This window comes from Gambusia affinis, linkage group LG04 (genome assembly GCF_019740435.1).
Source record: "Gambusia affinis linkage group LG04, SWU_Gaff_1.0, whole genome shotgun sequence".
Classification (NCBI taxonomy): domain Eukaryota; kingdom Metazoa; phylum Chordata; class Actinopteri; order Cyprinodontiformes; family Poeciliidae; genus Gambusia; species Gambusia affinis.
In genome coordinates, this window is record NC_057871.1 from 13263441 (window position 1) to 13279707 (window position 16267).

General features: G+C 39.8%; 1 protein-coding gene across 3 annotated transcripts in view; it reads left to right on the plus strand.

The window, feature by feature from the left end:
- LOC122830241 (envoplakin-like) overlaps nt 1-13872 on the plus strand; it is a 28862-nt gene extending 14990 nt beyond the window's left edge. For 2 of the 3 annotated variants that reach the window (XM_044115451.1, XM_044115453.1), the window contains 13 exons: nt 2765-2875; nt 3462-3608; nt 3753-3907; nt 3997-4094; nt 4360-4532; nt 5454-5629; nt 5743-5881; nt 6574-6767; nt 7016-7166; nt 8480-8563; nt 9822-9929; nt 10008-10100; nt 10243-13872. In XM_044115451.1, coding sequence (XP_043971386.1) covers nt 2765-2875; nt 3462-3608; nt 3753-3907; nt 3997-4094; nt 4360-4532; nt 5454-5629; nt 5743-5881; nt 6574-6767; nt 7016-7166; nt 8480-8563; nt 9822-9929; nt 10008-10100; nt 10243-13629 — 5016 coding nt within the window. In that variant the 3' untranslated portion in view covers nt 13630-13872. The remainder of the gene's footprint in view (nt 1-2764; nt 2876-3461; nt 3609-3752; nt 3908-3996; nt 4095-4359; nt 4533-5453; nt 5630-5742; nt 5882-6573; nt 6768-7015; nt 7167-8479; nt 8564-9821; nt 9930-10007; nt 10101-10242) is intronic. The other variant, XM_044115452.1, reaches the window with a different exon arrangement.
- The last annotated feature ends 2395 nt before the right edge of the window (nt 13873-16267 follow it).

Here is a 16267-nt window from a genome sequence, read left to right on the forward strand (position 1 = left end):
TTCTGTTGAATGAGGATTCCAAGAAGTACACAACTATCAATACTCATAAAGGACTGTTCGTTTACAACAGACTTCCTTTTGGAATCAGTACAGCTCCATCAATTTTCCAGCGAATTATGGAAAACATTATGAAAGGATTACCAGTGGTGGTCTACCTGGATGACTTGCTCATCACTGGATGCTCAACAGCAGAACATCTGAGCAACCTGGAGAAGGTCCTGCAACGCCTTCAGGAGAATGGTCTGCGAGTAAAACGTTCCAAGTGTGAGTTTAACAAGCCACAAATTGAATTTCTGGGACACGTTTTGGATGAACATGGAGTCCACCCTTCAGAAGAAAAGGTGAGGGCAATACAGGACGCTCCTGCTCCTAGTAATGTGAAAGAACTTCAAGCGTTCCTGGGACTTGTTAACTATTATGGGAGATTTGTGCCAATGCAAAGCACAGCCCTGGCTCCACTTTACAAGTTACTGAAAGACAGTGTGACTTGGAGATGGACTGCACTGGAGCAGGCAGCGTTCGATAGGTGCAAAGGTCTGCTGACAAGTGATCGGGTACTGGCGCATTATGACTCCAACCTGCCTCTCACTTTAGCGTGTGATGCTTCTGCATATGGCATCGGTGCTGTTATACAGCACACAATGCCAAGTGGGGAGGAGCGACCAATAGCATACGCTTCCCGAACACTGTCCCCAGCAGAAAAAAAGTACTCTCAAATAGAAAAAGAGGCTCTTGGTCTGATTTATGGAGTAAAAAAGTTTCACCAGTACCTATGGGGTAGGCATTTCACCTTAGCAACAGACCATCGCCCCCTGCTGACGCTTTTTGGGGAGCACAAGACCCTACCTACTTTAGCTGCAGCACGCATTCAAAGATGGGCTATCATATTGTCAGCATATGATTACCACATTGTTTTCAAAAAATCAGCAGAACATAGCAATGCAGATGGGCTTTCTCGTTGTCCTCTGCCGGAAGCAAGCGACTCTGGAACAGCATTGAGTTCAGCAGCGGTAAACTCACTGCTAACTGTGCATTTGGAAGGGGCTCCACTAAATGCGACCCAGGTCGCTCGGGCCACACGCACAGACATGGACTTGTCAAAGGTTTACCAGTATGTCATGGAAGGTTGGCCCTCTGTTACGGATGAGACTTTAAAGGCTTATCACAACAAGAGGAGTGAGCTTTCAACTGAGAGGGGTTGTGTTTTGTGGGGAACCAGAGTGATTATACCCTCTAAAATGAGAAAGACTGTGTTAAATGAGATTCACTCTGGTCACCAAGGCATCGTAAAATCCAAGGCCTTAGCTCGCAAATATGTTTGGTGGCCAAACCTGGATCATGACCTGGAACAGGTTTGCAAAACGTGTGAAACATGTCAACTGGAACAGAAGATGCCGCAGCATGTTCCATTACATCCCTGGGAGTTCCCTGGTGAATCCTGGAAAAGACTGCATATTGACTTTGCTGGACCTTTCCTCGAAAGCATGTTTATGGTTGTGGTTGATTCGTATTCGAAGTGGTTGGAGGTGTTTCGTATGCCACACATCACATCACAAGCCACAATTACGAAGTTGAAGAGACTGTTTGCTTCGTATGGACTTCCTGAACAAATAGTCACAGATAATGCTACCACTTTTACATCTGCAGAGTTCCAAACGTTTGTGGCACAAAATGGCATTTTGCACACAACGAGTGCACCAGGACACCCTGCCACTAATGGTTTGGCTGAGAGATTTGTGCAGACATTTAAAGTGGGCATGAAAAAGCTTGCCAGCCGATCAGGCAACATTGAGGACAAACTTTCATTGTTTTTGCTACAGTACCGTGTTACGCCAAACTGCACGACGGGCCAGTCTCCAGCTGACGTGTTCTTGCGCAGACACATCCGCACCCGACTGGATTTCATCAAACCTAACACCAAGGAGACTGTTCAGGAAGCAGTATCAACAAAAGGCTCAGCATGACTTCACTGCCGTGGACCGCTCTTTTTCTGTTGATGATGCTGTTTATCTTCGCAACACAGGGGGAGGAGTTCACAAGTGGATACCTGGGCAGGTTGTAAGACAAACTGGTCCAGTCTCTTATGAAGTGAAAGAGCGGTACTCAAACACTGTGCACAGACGACATGGAGATCAGCTTCGTACCCAAGCTGTAGCTGAACCAGATATTGAGGACAGTGAAACACCAACACAAGAGCAAAATGATGTAAACATTACACCCAAACAAAGTGATTTGGACTCTGGGGTGCACCCTCCTGTTTCCCCAGATCCTTCAGTGGTTTTGAGGCGTTCCACACGAACACGGAAGACGCCAAAACGATATTGTGAATAGCCTTGTGTTTATTTAGGCATAACAGTTATACATCTTATGTTCTGTTATTATTCTTATTGCATTAAGGGTTACATCTGAGTTGGATGCAGAGGTAAACAGAAAAGAAAAAAAAAAAAATGTTTTGAGTATCAAGTAAATGTACGTTTGAGTTATTGTTTGGTTCTACATAAAAATACACTTAAGCTGAAATGAGTGACCTTTAGTTTATTTAGGGTATGTAGATAAAAATTGTATTTCCATCTAAAAGGGGGATGATGTGGTGTATTTACCCCTGTGGTTACCTGAGTTGGTACAGTCCTTGTATTCTGTGACGTGCAGCACTCTCTCTCTCTGTAGTTGCCAAGAGGTTAGCACGACAATAAAGAGTTACGAACATGGTCCGAGCCTCCTCTGTTTGTTAAGACATCACACATGTTTGTACCATTTTTTCCAGTTTCAAATGGACACTGAGCAGTTGTCAGAGACACTGACTGAACTCAGCACCACTGTGGCCCCAAAGTCTGTCAGGCAGAAGAGTAATTCAAAGACACTTCTGCAGATGGAGGTAAGATGAAAACAACAAGGTAAACCGGGAGTAAAAAACTGAGAAAAACTCTAGTTTATTCAACTCGTGGAGGTTTGACAAAATTAATAAAAAGTTAACAATTTACTACTGTAAGTTTATCTTTCACAAACTCACACTTAGGTTCAAAATATAAAACTGGCTACATTTATTTCAGTTAAAGAGTAGAAGAAAGTAGATATGCTTTATATAAATCTATATTTATATATAGTGTATATATTTATATATAATGCATATAAATCCAGCTCAATTGTTTTACAATGAAGGAAATACAGAAAACAAGGTGATTGGTCAGATTTGAGGAAAAGTTGTGATCACTGGTGAAAATTGTGAGTCAGTGCAAAATTTGTGAACAATCAGTGAATCACAACTTTCTGGAGGGACTGGTTTGGTACATTGTTATAAAAGATTGTGATTTCTGTATGGCTCATTAGAAGGCAATAGGTTGTGATAAAATTAGGAGGAATCGGAGACAAAGATGAAAATACAATGAAAAAAAAGTACAAAAGCAAGAACTGGGCGCTCAGCTGATGAAAATCAATAGACAACTGGCTTTGCTTCTCTTTAGGGAGAGGAGAAGACAGTGCAGAACTGTGAGCAGCTGCTGACCGCTCTGAGGAGACGAAGTTCGACCATCTCTCCTCTGAAGCTGCGTCGCGTTTCCTCCAACACTCCCATCACAGTGAAGTCGCTGTGTGACTGGGAGACTGACCAGGTCCAAAATGATTTTTTTATTGAATCTTCATTTAGCAAAACTCACAAGACTGAGTGTTGAGATTCTGTCTGTAATCGTTCAGTCTGATTTATTGTTTTCAGATCTCTTCATAACAATAATTTGACTTCATTTTTCCGCCATTAGGCTTCTCTGTCCAGAGGGGAAACGTTCACCCTGAAATCCCTCTCTGACAACGAGAACTGGGACGTAATTTCAGCTGATGGAGAAACCGTAACTTTCCCAGGAGTTTGCTTCCTAATCTCACCTCCTGACCCAGACGCCATTGATAAAGTTGACTCGTAAGTAATGGAAAGCTGCATTGGAAATGGAATGTATTGCTATTAAAACGTGTGTTATACTCATATTCTCTTTTTGTTTGTATTTTCAGTTTGGAGAGTGAGCTGGCAGAAATCAAGAAAAAGAGAGCGTCTCTGGCAGCGTCCCTGAAGAACCCCAGATCAGATGTCTCTACCACTCAGCCGTCAGGTGTTTGTCTTGCACTTCTTTACCACCACGATGTTTAATCTGTGAGCAGATTAAAATGCCTCAGGGTCCACAGAGATCAAGAAGAGTTTGTTTGTATGGCACAGTTCAGAAACAAAGTGCTTTAAACCATTAAAAACATTATACAGTTATTGTGTTTAATGAGAGGAGTTCCAGGATCGAACCTTGAGGTACCTCTTATGGGATTTCTACGACGAGAAATTACCGACTGACACAAAGAAAATAATTTTACTCTTTCTTCACTCAGCTCCAGTTTCTTCAGCTCCACCAGACCCCAAACTGGCAGCTGTGGCTCAGCAGCTGGACCAGCTGGACTCTGACCTGGCCAACACGGAGCAGGGCATGCTGAGCCGTCTGCGAACCCCGGTGAGCCGCACCGACCCGACCGGAGATCTGGCCAAGAAGCTGAGCGAGCAGGAGGTGAGTCGACACAAACACTGATGGTTTCAGTGGGAAGAGACTCTCAGTAGGGATCTGATTATATTTAAGTTTAGTTCATGGGGAGAAAAAAAAATTAGCTTTATTTTCATAACGTTCATTTTGTTGCATGTTGATACTGATTGTGACACTTTGAGGTACACTAAGTAAATAAAAATATCTTCAAAAGCTCATTTTAAGTAATTATATTTTTAATATTTAGACTTTAACCATACAGACGGATTTATTTAATATGTTTATTTTCAAATAGATAATATCAAACCAATTAAAAAAGAAGACATTTTTAAGAAGAAATTATATATTATTCAATTTAAAGCAGACAGTCACTGACTCACTCCACAAGAAGAATAAGCGATTAAATTGCATTGCTGTGCACTGCAAAAACACAAACTAGACAGTACTGTTGTCTAGTTTTTGGTTCAAATATCTTAATACACTTAAAACAAGACAAAACTGACTTACAAGTAACTTTTCAGCAAGATATATGAGCTTGTTTTAAGTCAACAATTTATTCATATTGATTTTTTGAAAGTACAACTTCCTCTGTAATTATTGTTTCACTTACAATATGACATTTTTCCCATGTCATAATTGAAATAATCTGCCAGTGGAACTAGTACTTTTTAATATCAAAATTAAAGATTTATTGACTTAAACCCAGCTCCTACTGTTTATCTTGGTGAAAAGTTACTTGTTAGGCATATTTGTTTTATTTCAAGTTTAATAAGGTATTTGCACTATAAACTAGACAAAATATATGGTATAATTTAGTGTTTTTGGAGTTCAGTGTTGCATCCAAACATTTTCATGGAAAGATGAGTGAAAGGAAAAAGTGCGCTCAAGCACCTTCAGAGGACTGTGAAACAATTAACAAGTCTTCTAAATCATATTTGTTTTATACAGCGAGCTGCAGAGGCACTGAAGGCTCTGGAGCAGCAGATTCAGACCGCAGAGGCCGACCTGCAGCCTTTCCTCTCTGCTGAGTCCGGCAGCTTCTTGCCTGGACTGCAGCTCAGACTGAGTGCTGCTAGGAGCAAACTTGATAGCTTAGCCGCTCTGGCAGATCTCTACAGTAAAAAGTAAGTTTTTATTATTATTATTATTATTATTAGCAGTAGTAGTATTTATAAAGTTTAGGCTTTTGTGCTTGTTTTTTAGATCACAGCTTGCTGTATTTATCTGTTTCTCTCAGAGCAAATGCGTCTCTCAGCCTGGAGAGTCAAATTCAGAAGGTGGACGATCTTGTTTATGGTCTTGAGCGAAACCTCAGTGAAGACAGTCAAATTCCTGACATACCAAATGCAATTCAAACTCACACTGAAGACATTCAGGTGAGGATATGTACAACAGACTGGTACAAAGGTTCACCGTGACTTACTCTATGTTGGATCACTATTAGCTTCTGCACAAATTCACAAACTGTAATGACATCCTGTTTTTAAGACAAAGGCTTTAACAGGGAAACCTTTGCAGCTGCAACAGTTTCTTCTAATAAGACTTTCCATCAGTTTTTGGAGTCTTCATATCTGAGTTGTTGTCGTTTCCTCCTAATTCCACTTTAGATGCCATTAACAGTTAAATGTTGAATATTTAGATGACATTCTCTCAAAGTCTGAGTTCACTTAGCTCCTGAGAGAAAACACACATGCTTTGTTGATGACTTACCATCCAGACACCACTTGCCCCATTGTTGTTTGTTGTGCAGGAGGCGCCACTTCTGCTTTTCAAAGATGTAGAATTGCATAATTGTGTATCTGTTTGCAGTCATTTTCATGTTTGAGTGTAAATGTTGAGTTGGGCGGTGGGGGGCCAGCAGCAGCTTAATTGGATTTAAAGTGAATTACAGTCAGAACTCTACACGTTTTGTCTAGCCCATAGAAACATCCTAACCTGTTTAATAAAGTATGATAGATCACCTTTAATTAGCTACGGCTGTGTGCTGTAGGTACACAGTTGGGACAACTTAAAACTTATGGCAGTACAGTGTATATTTTATTTTGGACTTCCCCTTTGTTGTGTTTAGCGCCAGCAGCAATCAGTAGCAGGGATCCAGGATGACATGATAAAGCTGAATCAGGATTTGGAGGCAACTGAGGAGTTGTGCAGCTCCCTGCAGAAAGACCACCAGGAGTACTGCCCTGACATCCAGCACCAGAGGAATGAAGTCAAACAGCTGCAGAGTCGCTACACAAATGTCGCCAACCAGCTGAAGGAAAGGTGAGACAAACCGAGAGCATTTCAGTTCAGTTAATTTAGCCGTACTGGGATTAAACAAATCACAGTACGTCGTCAAGTTTGACAGTAATGAAAATTGAAAGATTATTTTATAAATTCTGTGCTTACTTTTAAATATTGCTAAATGTCTTTTAGGGAAAAGCAAAACGTAATACTCTTAAGAAGAAATATATTTGATAACAGCAAAGACGTGTAGAAAATTGATACATTTTTTTCCTGACATCCTTTAGAGAAAATCTTTTGCAAGAGGCTTCGTCGGCGTACCGGGAGTTCCAGAACCTGTGCAAATATCTCAACTCTTTCTTGGACAGCCTGCCAACAAATCAGATAAATATCAACGACGGACTGTCGCAGGTGATTGCTAAGCAGATCTCCCAACAGGTGTGAAAGTCCTTAGAGATGTGCTCATCTAAAAAATATTCAGTGTTTAACTTTTTTCACCTTTCTGCAAATTGTTAATTGAATCTCTTTCCTCAAAATTCTACACGCAAATACCTAAATTTGGAAAAATATATTTGACATTTTTTCACATTTATTAAAAACCAAGAAATTACATTTACATAAGTGTTCACATGCTTGCTTAATACTTTGCTGATCCACCTTTAGCAGCTTTTACAGACTCAAGTCTTTTTGAACACTTTCATTATAGTATTGACCGACATCGATCTGATACAGAAAAACAGTGTTGAAGTGACTTAAAACGTTTAACTTTTTAATTTAATTACCGGTACACGCTTATTTGACAACTCTGCACCAGTACATTACTTAAAGCTTCACAAGCTTGGTCAAACATGTAAAAGCAACAAAACTTGAATTTGTTCAGTGCAATTAGGAGAATTGCAACATAAATCTGGAATAAACTCCTAGAAAACTGCAAAACAGCTGAAACACTGAGTTCCTTTAAATTAAGACTAAAAACCCAGCTGCTGCTTTTGAGCCATAAGAAATTAAACATTGCATAATCGTGGTGATGGCTAATCATGTTTGTTCACAGTATGGTGTTTAATTTAAAACTTTGTAGTTTTGTGTTTTTATCATGTAAAGCACCTTGAACCACCAACAGCCAATCTAAAATAAATAATAAACCGAATCTGACAAAAAAACTATACCTTAGTCAATCATGTAAAAAATAAACTGCAGCAAATATTCTTTCAAAAGGTTCAGAAGGTGAAATTAGAAATTCTAAATATAAAGTAAAACAAATAATAAAGCGTGATGTAGCTCAGAGCACAAAGCGTAGAGTTAGACTGAATAGATCTGCCCAGGTGAATCAGTCACATTGTCACCAATACCTGATCTATAATTTTTTTCAACATTGGGACAGATACAGTCATTAATATTGGATTGGTGCGTCTAGTTTCTTCTAAATATAACGTTTTTCATTCACAAAGAGTTCAAGCTTTCAGACCAGAGAATCTTGTTCCTTGTGGTCTAAGTTTTGAACCTCATTGCAAAGTCTGTGAATATTTATTTAAATACAATTAATAGGCTTTGTATTTTTAATAAATTTGCAAAACTCTCAAACTTTCACAATGTCATAATTGGGTATTTGTGTGTAGAATCTCCAGAAAATAAATTAATTTAGTACAATTTGGAAAAAGTGAAGCACTACACATAAAGATATCATATTTGTTCATCATTTAATTGAGTTAAATAGTATTTAAAGGATTAATGCAACCTTTCTCAATTCACAGAGAGTAATGAAGGACCTAAAGCAGAAGGAGGACGACATGGACGTAGTGGTTGACCTCTCTCAAGATCTGCAGTGCATACTCAGTGTAAGAACAAAACAGAAGCAGAACTGAATACGTTTCACAATGTCATTCAAATAATCGTTCCCTCTTAGGCCAGATAAATAAACTAATCATGAAAGGTGCCCTCATGTTTTCTGTTATAGAAACTCCATAGTAGAGCATTCCTACTGCATCCAAAGTATGATATGGCATTTATGATTGGAGAATAAGAAAAACATTAAACAGGAATATAATCCCATTTATATACATTTTAAGTTTTGAATGTTGTTAATATCCTTGTCATCAAGGATTTTAGCATCTATAATGGTTTGTAGTTGTATTTTACAGAGCTGCTCAGACTAGTAACATTTCCCCCTTTGGAGCTGAAGTACTCCACTAATAAATATAAAGTAAAATGTTTACTACAGCAGGTTAATTACCTGAAAACTGAGGTGTTTGTGTCACCTCACCTTGTTCATAAGTTGTCTCCCCCACACTAAGTCCCAACTCAGGGGAACGTATGGTACACTTTTTAAAAGCATTTTAGTCAAATCCTGCATTGAAAATGAAAATTCATAATTGTCAGGTTTACAACCTGAAAACAGACAAAAAGAAGAAAGACAAATGAATTGGATTTCACTTGCGAGGAGAGCAGAGAGGAGGGTCTGATTGTCACAGTCTCCAAACTTGCTCTGAAAATCCTCTCTTGCTTCTCCTTCATTTCATCCTAATTTACGTTGGCCAGCAGCTGGTCTAGAAAAGGGTTGGGGGAAACAAAACCCAGCTGCTAACACACTGCCATAATTTTTTCTATACAATGAATCTCCTGTCTTTCTGCATGTGAGGTTTCAAGTGCAGTTCCTGTGTCTCTGGGTCACAAACTTTGACCTTTAGCCTTTGGGTGTTTTCCTTATCAGGCCAGCTCTTAGGTTTGTCTCCAGAGTAACTAGCATCTGCTTCCAATTCAGCACGCTTATCAGTTTCCTGCAGACATCTCTCACAAAACACACATTACAGAGGAAAACAAAAGAATCTCAGAGTTCTTAAAGTTAATTTTGAGTATATATGGGATAAAAGATATTTACAGTTCTAACAATAATCTCTTTTTTTTTAGCTCTGAAATAGGAAATACAAGAAAACAAAGGAACTTTTAACCCAACTTCTTCCTCTTTTCTTTTTTTATGCTTGAAACATTTAGCTCCAGTTCAGGCAAACTGAAATGATCCATTCGTCTTCGCGCTCGAATGTGTCCTTAACTTTTAAAGACCGAGGAATAAAATATGCAACATTTTTATGCCTGCAGGATTATGAGACAAATGCTAATAAATACAACGGTGCACTTGAAGATGTCGGGATGACTCTTCCAAAGACGACCCAAAGCCTCACATTCAGTGATGCAATTCAGAGAGAGGTAAAATTCTGATTATTTTACTGAATGTTTATGTCTTTTAAAGAGATAAGAATTTGATTAAAGATCTGTTCATCACAGGAAAAAAAATTGATAAATCGCTACGCCGAAGCAACAGCAGAAAACGCTCAGCGTCAGAAACAGATCGATTTGGCTAGGAATTTCATTATTCAAGTAAGGCTTCAGGTCACAAATTTGTCAACCTTGTCTTTGTTTTGCACTATTTAGAATATAACCAATGAAAAAAATAAGCTACCACTGTAAGTCATCTGAAAATGTGTACTTAAACTTGCTTAATATGTTTTTATTGCTGCAGAATGAAGAAAAGGTTCAGATGGTGGCACAGCAACAGACGGAGCTTGAAAACCAACAAAAGAGTAGCTCTGAATTAGATGGCTTGCTTTGGGAATTAGCGGACGAGAGTGAATTTACAGCTCAAGCAGAGACCAAACTGAATACCTTCCAAAACAGGATTAAGAATCACCGAGGTGTGGAGCAAGTGGAGAACGACGCACTGCGGTTCCACCAGGATCCTACCTTAGTAGGTGATCTGTCTGACCGTAGGAGCAAACTGAAAACTGAAGTCCTGAACCGGAGCTCCACCCATTCAGAGTTTGAGACAGTAAACGAGAGAATCGGCGATCTGAAAGACACCATTAAATGCACATGCCCCAGAACGGTGACTAGAGAGGTGATTGAGTTTAAAGAAGATCTTCAACTGGAAGAAGAGGCTGCCAACATGCAAAATGAGATCGCAAGGACAAAACATGAAATCCAAATGAAGGAAAGAGAGCAACCCCTAATGAAGAAAGAAATCGCAATTCTCCAACATATTCAACCGCACCTGAAAGAGAGAGAGGATAAGAAGGAAGCGGGTAAATTAGAACAAGATCTAGAGATTTTGAAAGCATTTAAAACATTTGAGACTGAAATTTCTGATGAGAAAAACAAATGCAGGATCCTCAATGATGAAATCTTCCAGACAAGAAATCAGATTAATACCCTTGAGAAGCTGATTCCCAACATCCAGTCTAAAGACATCACTAGAAAGGTGGAAAAGATTGAACAAAACCCTGAACTTATCGCAGAATTCAATAAGCTCCAAACGAGCATGGAGGAAGAGAGATCTGAAAACAGCCAATTGTCTCAAGAAGTGATGGAGCTGCAGAAGCGCTACAGAGAAGTTCAAGCCCAGAGGCCAAGTTTTGAGGTGAAAGAAATTGTAAATGAGATCTACCTAATAGACCCAAATACAGAGATGGAAATTGAGCTCCTCCGCAAAGAAATACAGGACATTAATATGCAGAATACTGATCTAGAAAAAGTGATTACACAGGTCACCTCTGACATGAATGCCCTTCGTTCAGAGAAACCCAAAGTAGAATTCAAAGAAGTTCTCCAAGAGGTGGTGAAAGAAGAAAGAAGCCCTGAAAACGAGCGAGAGATCCAGAGGTTAAATGATCAGGTGAACCATCTGGACAGCCAGTGTGTCTTTCTTGAAGACCAGGTTAGGCAGCTGCAAAAAGAAAGAGATGAATGGAAGGCAGAAATGTCCAAGATAGAGACCCAGTTTGTCTCCAGGGACTTAATTAAATATGAGTCTGATCCACTACTGGAGAAGGAAGCAGATCGTTTGCGCAGGAGTGTGCGGGAAGAAGCACAGTTGAGGCGAAATATTGAGGAGATGGTTTTTGACCTCCAACACAAATACCTCCTTTTGGAAAGACAGAAACCAGAACAGAAACTGATTTTACAGGAGGTTGTACACCTTCAGAAGGACCCAAGGCAAACACTGGAACATGACAGGCTCAGTAGGCGGCTTGATGAAGTCGCAACGAGTCGCCGTCGGATGGATCTGGAGTTACAGCAACTAAGAACAAAGTTGGAAGACAAAGAGCGCGTCATAAGAGAGAGTGATGAGCACCAAAAAAGGATCCAAGCTGAATCTAAACTTAGAGAGATCCGACTACGTATCACACAATTGGAAAATGCCCCACCTCCTGTTGAGGAAAGCATAATAGTTGAAGAAGTGCTGAAGCTGGAAAGAGATCCAAAACTAGAGAGGCTGACAAATGGTTTACGGTCTGACATGGACAAGGAAACTCATGATATCCTACGTATCCAGAGGGAAATCCGCAATGTCAAATTAAAGCTTGAGATTCTGCAGAAAGAGAAGTCAGGTGAAAAGACAGTGTATAAGGAGGTTGTTCACATGGAGAAAGATCAGGCTGTTGAAGCTGAGCGACGCCGTCTGAGGGAGCAGGTGTCTCAGAACAAATTTGCCAGACAAGACTTGGAGGATGAAATCAGGCGTCTCTATGACAAAATTAGCATTTTGAGGAGCACCAAATCTAACAATTCAAGAGAAGAGACATCTCTTAGTTTCAACAAAGATACTCTAGTAAGGGAAAATGACAACCTCATCCGAGAACTCAGAACTCTTGAAGCAAAAAAACACAACATTCATCTCTCTTTCCAGCAAAGAAATCGATTGATGACTGAAAGAACACAGATGAACAGACAGAAGAGCGTTAAGATGGAGTCAGATGTCCAACGACTAGAGAGGCAGATCTTGGACGAGAAAGATAAGATTCATGAACGGGACAGCACAATTTGTGAGATTCTGATGAACCTGCAGAAAGATGAACAGGCAGAGATAAGGACCAAAGAAACCAATGTCTCGACCAAAATCACCATTTTGGATCCAGAAACTGGTAAAGACATGTCTCCTTATGATGCCTACCTTGGGGGCCTCATTGATCGGCAGCAGTACATTCATCTGCAGGAGCTAGAATGTGCCTGGGAAGAGATAACGTCCATGGGTCCTGATGGAGAAACATCTGTGCTGCTGGATCGCAAGAGTGGAAAGCAGTACTCTATCAAAGATGCTATCAAAGAAGGAAGGCTAACAAAAGATGATCTGCAACAATACAAACAAGGCAAACTTCCTATCTCAGAATTTGCCCTTCTTGTTGCCGGTGACAAAACCAAGCAACCCAAATTCACCTCAGTCACCCAAACACCAAATTCATCTGCAAAATCTCCATCATTAGGCCTTACCACTGCCACCGAAACACAGCCAATCGCTGGAATAATGGATACATATACAAACACCTGCTTTACAATCCGCAATGCCACCTTGTGCAAACTGATCGACCCTACCACTGCCCAAAGACTGCTGGAGGCTCAAGCAGCAACAGGTGGCATCACTGACATCAGCAACAAAGAAAGATACAAAGTTCACAAGGCGGCACAGAGAGGCCTTATTGAGGACAGCCAAGTCCAACGGCTGCTTAATGCAGAGAAAGCTTTCACTGGAGTTGAAGACCCCATGACCAAAGAGTGTTTGTCTGTGGGAGAAGCTGTTCAGAAAGGCTGGATGCCAAAAGATTCAGCTATTCGATATATGGAGGCACAACACCTGACTGGGGGGCTGGTAGATCCTGCCACTGGTCGTAGAGTCACCCTCATAGATGCCTTTGGATCCAAAATGATTGACAGTACAACAAAAAAAGATCTACAAACCAGCGAACACTATGTCAGAGATATAACTGACCCTATCACAAAGGAGAAGATCAACTACAAGCAAGCTCTTGATCGCTGTAGGAAAGACACAGCGTCTGGCTTACCAATGCTACCTGCCTCCTCCAAAGAGCCAAGCTATTCTCCAGCATACTGCTCTTCAAGATATTGTAATGTCTAGTTTCACTTGCACCATAACTATCTGATATCACTAAGAGAAGAGAAGAGAGGAAATAAATTAATCAGGAGATCAGACTTTAACTGGGAAGCCTCCTGATGTTTGGCTTGTGAGGAGACTCAGTGGTTCTCCTGACTCAGTAGGTGAACGACATTGCCAATTTAGGATCCTAAAAATGTTTGGAATTGAATTTAGAATTAAGAACAAATAAACTCATCCAAGGCCACGATGATTGCTGCAACAGGTCAAGGAGTCTGTGCCTTTATTGTGTGTGGACATGCAGTTGCTTACAGTTTGAAAAAGAGCATATTAAAGGTGTACAACTTAAGGATCCATTCCTAACAAAGAATGTAGATAGAGTTACTACATAAAATACATGACAAACTGCATTGTAAAGTTTATGTTCCTGTCAGCTAGTAAGGTTTGCTGGGTGTGGCTATGAAACAATGCAATGAAAAATGACAAAGGCTTTTCAAATGTATTTATTTGTCAAGGGACAGTCAGTGCACATTAATCAACATCATATTATTTAGGTGTGCCAGAGTTGGATAGAATAAGATAATTTTCATTGATAACAAAAAGCTAGTGACACTCATGTTTGTTGGAGATTATTGTATTATAGTGCGTCTGCAATGTAATAGTTATGCCCTGAGGCATCTGGATTATTAACCGGTTGAGTTATTAACCAGTTGAATAGGAGCTTGCATATAAACTTCAAAATATCTGGAAATGCAGGTCCTGAAACTTTTGTTTGTGGATTTATTCCTGTGGTTGTGTTTGAGAGATTGGGTTACTTAAAACACGTGTAGCTGCCATGAGTATGTTTCATGTTGAGAAGTACAGTCAAACCAGAATCCGGACAAACACTAATTGTTTCCATGCATAGTAAAAAGCTTAGATAATTTGTGGGAGATGATATACCAAAACATTAAACAATTGAAGGATGCCATAAAGGTAGTTTGCACCTTTGCTTGGCTTGGTGGGTTGGGGCGTGTGTATCTGCTGTTGTTATTATTTTAGGTTTTATTTCTGCTTCTGCTGTTAAAACCTGGTAGCTGGGTTTTGACTGTGGCTTGTATTGTTTGCTAGCTTAACTGAGCCTGCTGTTTTCTTTATGAGGCCTGAAAATTAAATCGTGAATGCCAACAACTGAGTGTGCCGACATTCTGAGTTGGGCCACGGTCTGAGCAGGCTGTTATTAAGCTGTCCTCTCTTCTTACACTACACAGAACTTATTTATATTTTCTACTAGAGGTTGTTTTCTTAGCTTGGTAATAAAATATATTATGTAAATTTTGTATTTTGCATGCTTCTACTACATATATATATAAACTCAGGAGAAGACATATATTATAAAACTGTTAGTCAAGTTGCCAGGATGATTGCTGTTGAGTTGCATTTGTTTAACCAAGAGTCATACATAGGAATATTTGTTGTTTGATCCCTTTTGGATCAAAATAAAGTGACCAATGCTGCATAAATACTGTTTATTGTGAATATTGCTGTGTTATTGGGGATATCGGGGCATAATATTATAGATTGATTTGATTCTGTGTTAATTCTTCACTTAAAACTTCAAATTGTTAGATATATTATGAAGAATCAGATATGATTAAAATTAACTTATGATGGCTAAAAAGCATTTGACTCTTCACTTTTTATTATGAGTGTTCTGCTAAATGCATCCATTCACTTGTTGTCAAAACTTGCTTTTCCTTGCAGGTTCGTAGAAACAGAGGCAATCGGTTTAGGTGCAGATGATAAACAGATTTAAAGATTACTAGTGTCATATCTATGCAGATGACATCAAGCTATACTGTTCCTTTAAGGCCTTGGTTTTCTAAATTGAGGTACAATAATTTCTGCTGGTATCTTGGCTGTCTTTGATGGTACTCAGAAGAAATTCTGACCATTTTAAAGTTAAATACTAAGCTTTACCTTTAGCTGAACGGAGAATAAGACAAACCAACTGCCAGAAAGAGCTAACGGTTCCTAACGGCTCTAGCGGCAGTAAACTGAAGTTCAAGCTTTATACTCAATAAACTATTTCCAGCTTAGAAGTTGGATGATCAACAGAAAATCTATTTACAAAAGGGTTCGTTTACAATACAGTTCGTATATAATACTTTAACTGTCACAATACATACTCTTACGCTGCACAGCTCAGCAGTCTCATTACGTCGGATCTCTCCTGCAAACCAACAGTGCTGCAGACCTGGGGGAGGAAGGGCGGGACCCACAACGGCTGTCTGCATTCTGATTGGTTCATACTTTCTGGAAACTAAACTTCCTACTGGCCAGGTAGACCACCGAGCCTCCTTAACCTCTGTCTCTTAAAGAGGCATACCCACTTTATGTGGGTCACACCACCTTATAATGCTTTGTCCGTCAGACTGTTGTCCTCACGAGTTTCCACAAAAGTTTGATGCATTATTTTGGTTTTAGCTCATTTTTACCAGGTCCTGTAGTTTGTGTTTCTTTTAGCAGGCCCATTTTGGTTTCAATTTGGTTTCAGAAGAGTGTGATCCTCTTCTGAAACCAAATTGTGTGAACTTCAAGTCGTTTCATCTTCAAGCATAGATGGCCATATGAACAGACCGCAACTCATAAAAAGCAGCGTTCACCATGCAAGGATAATTTC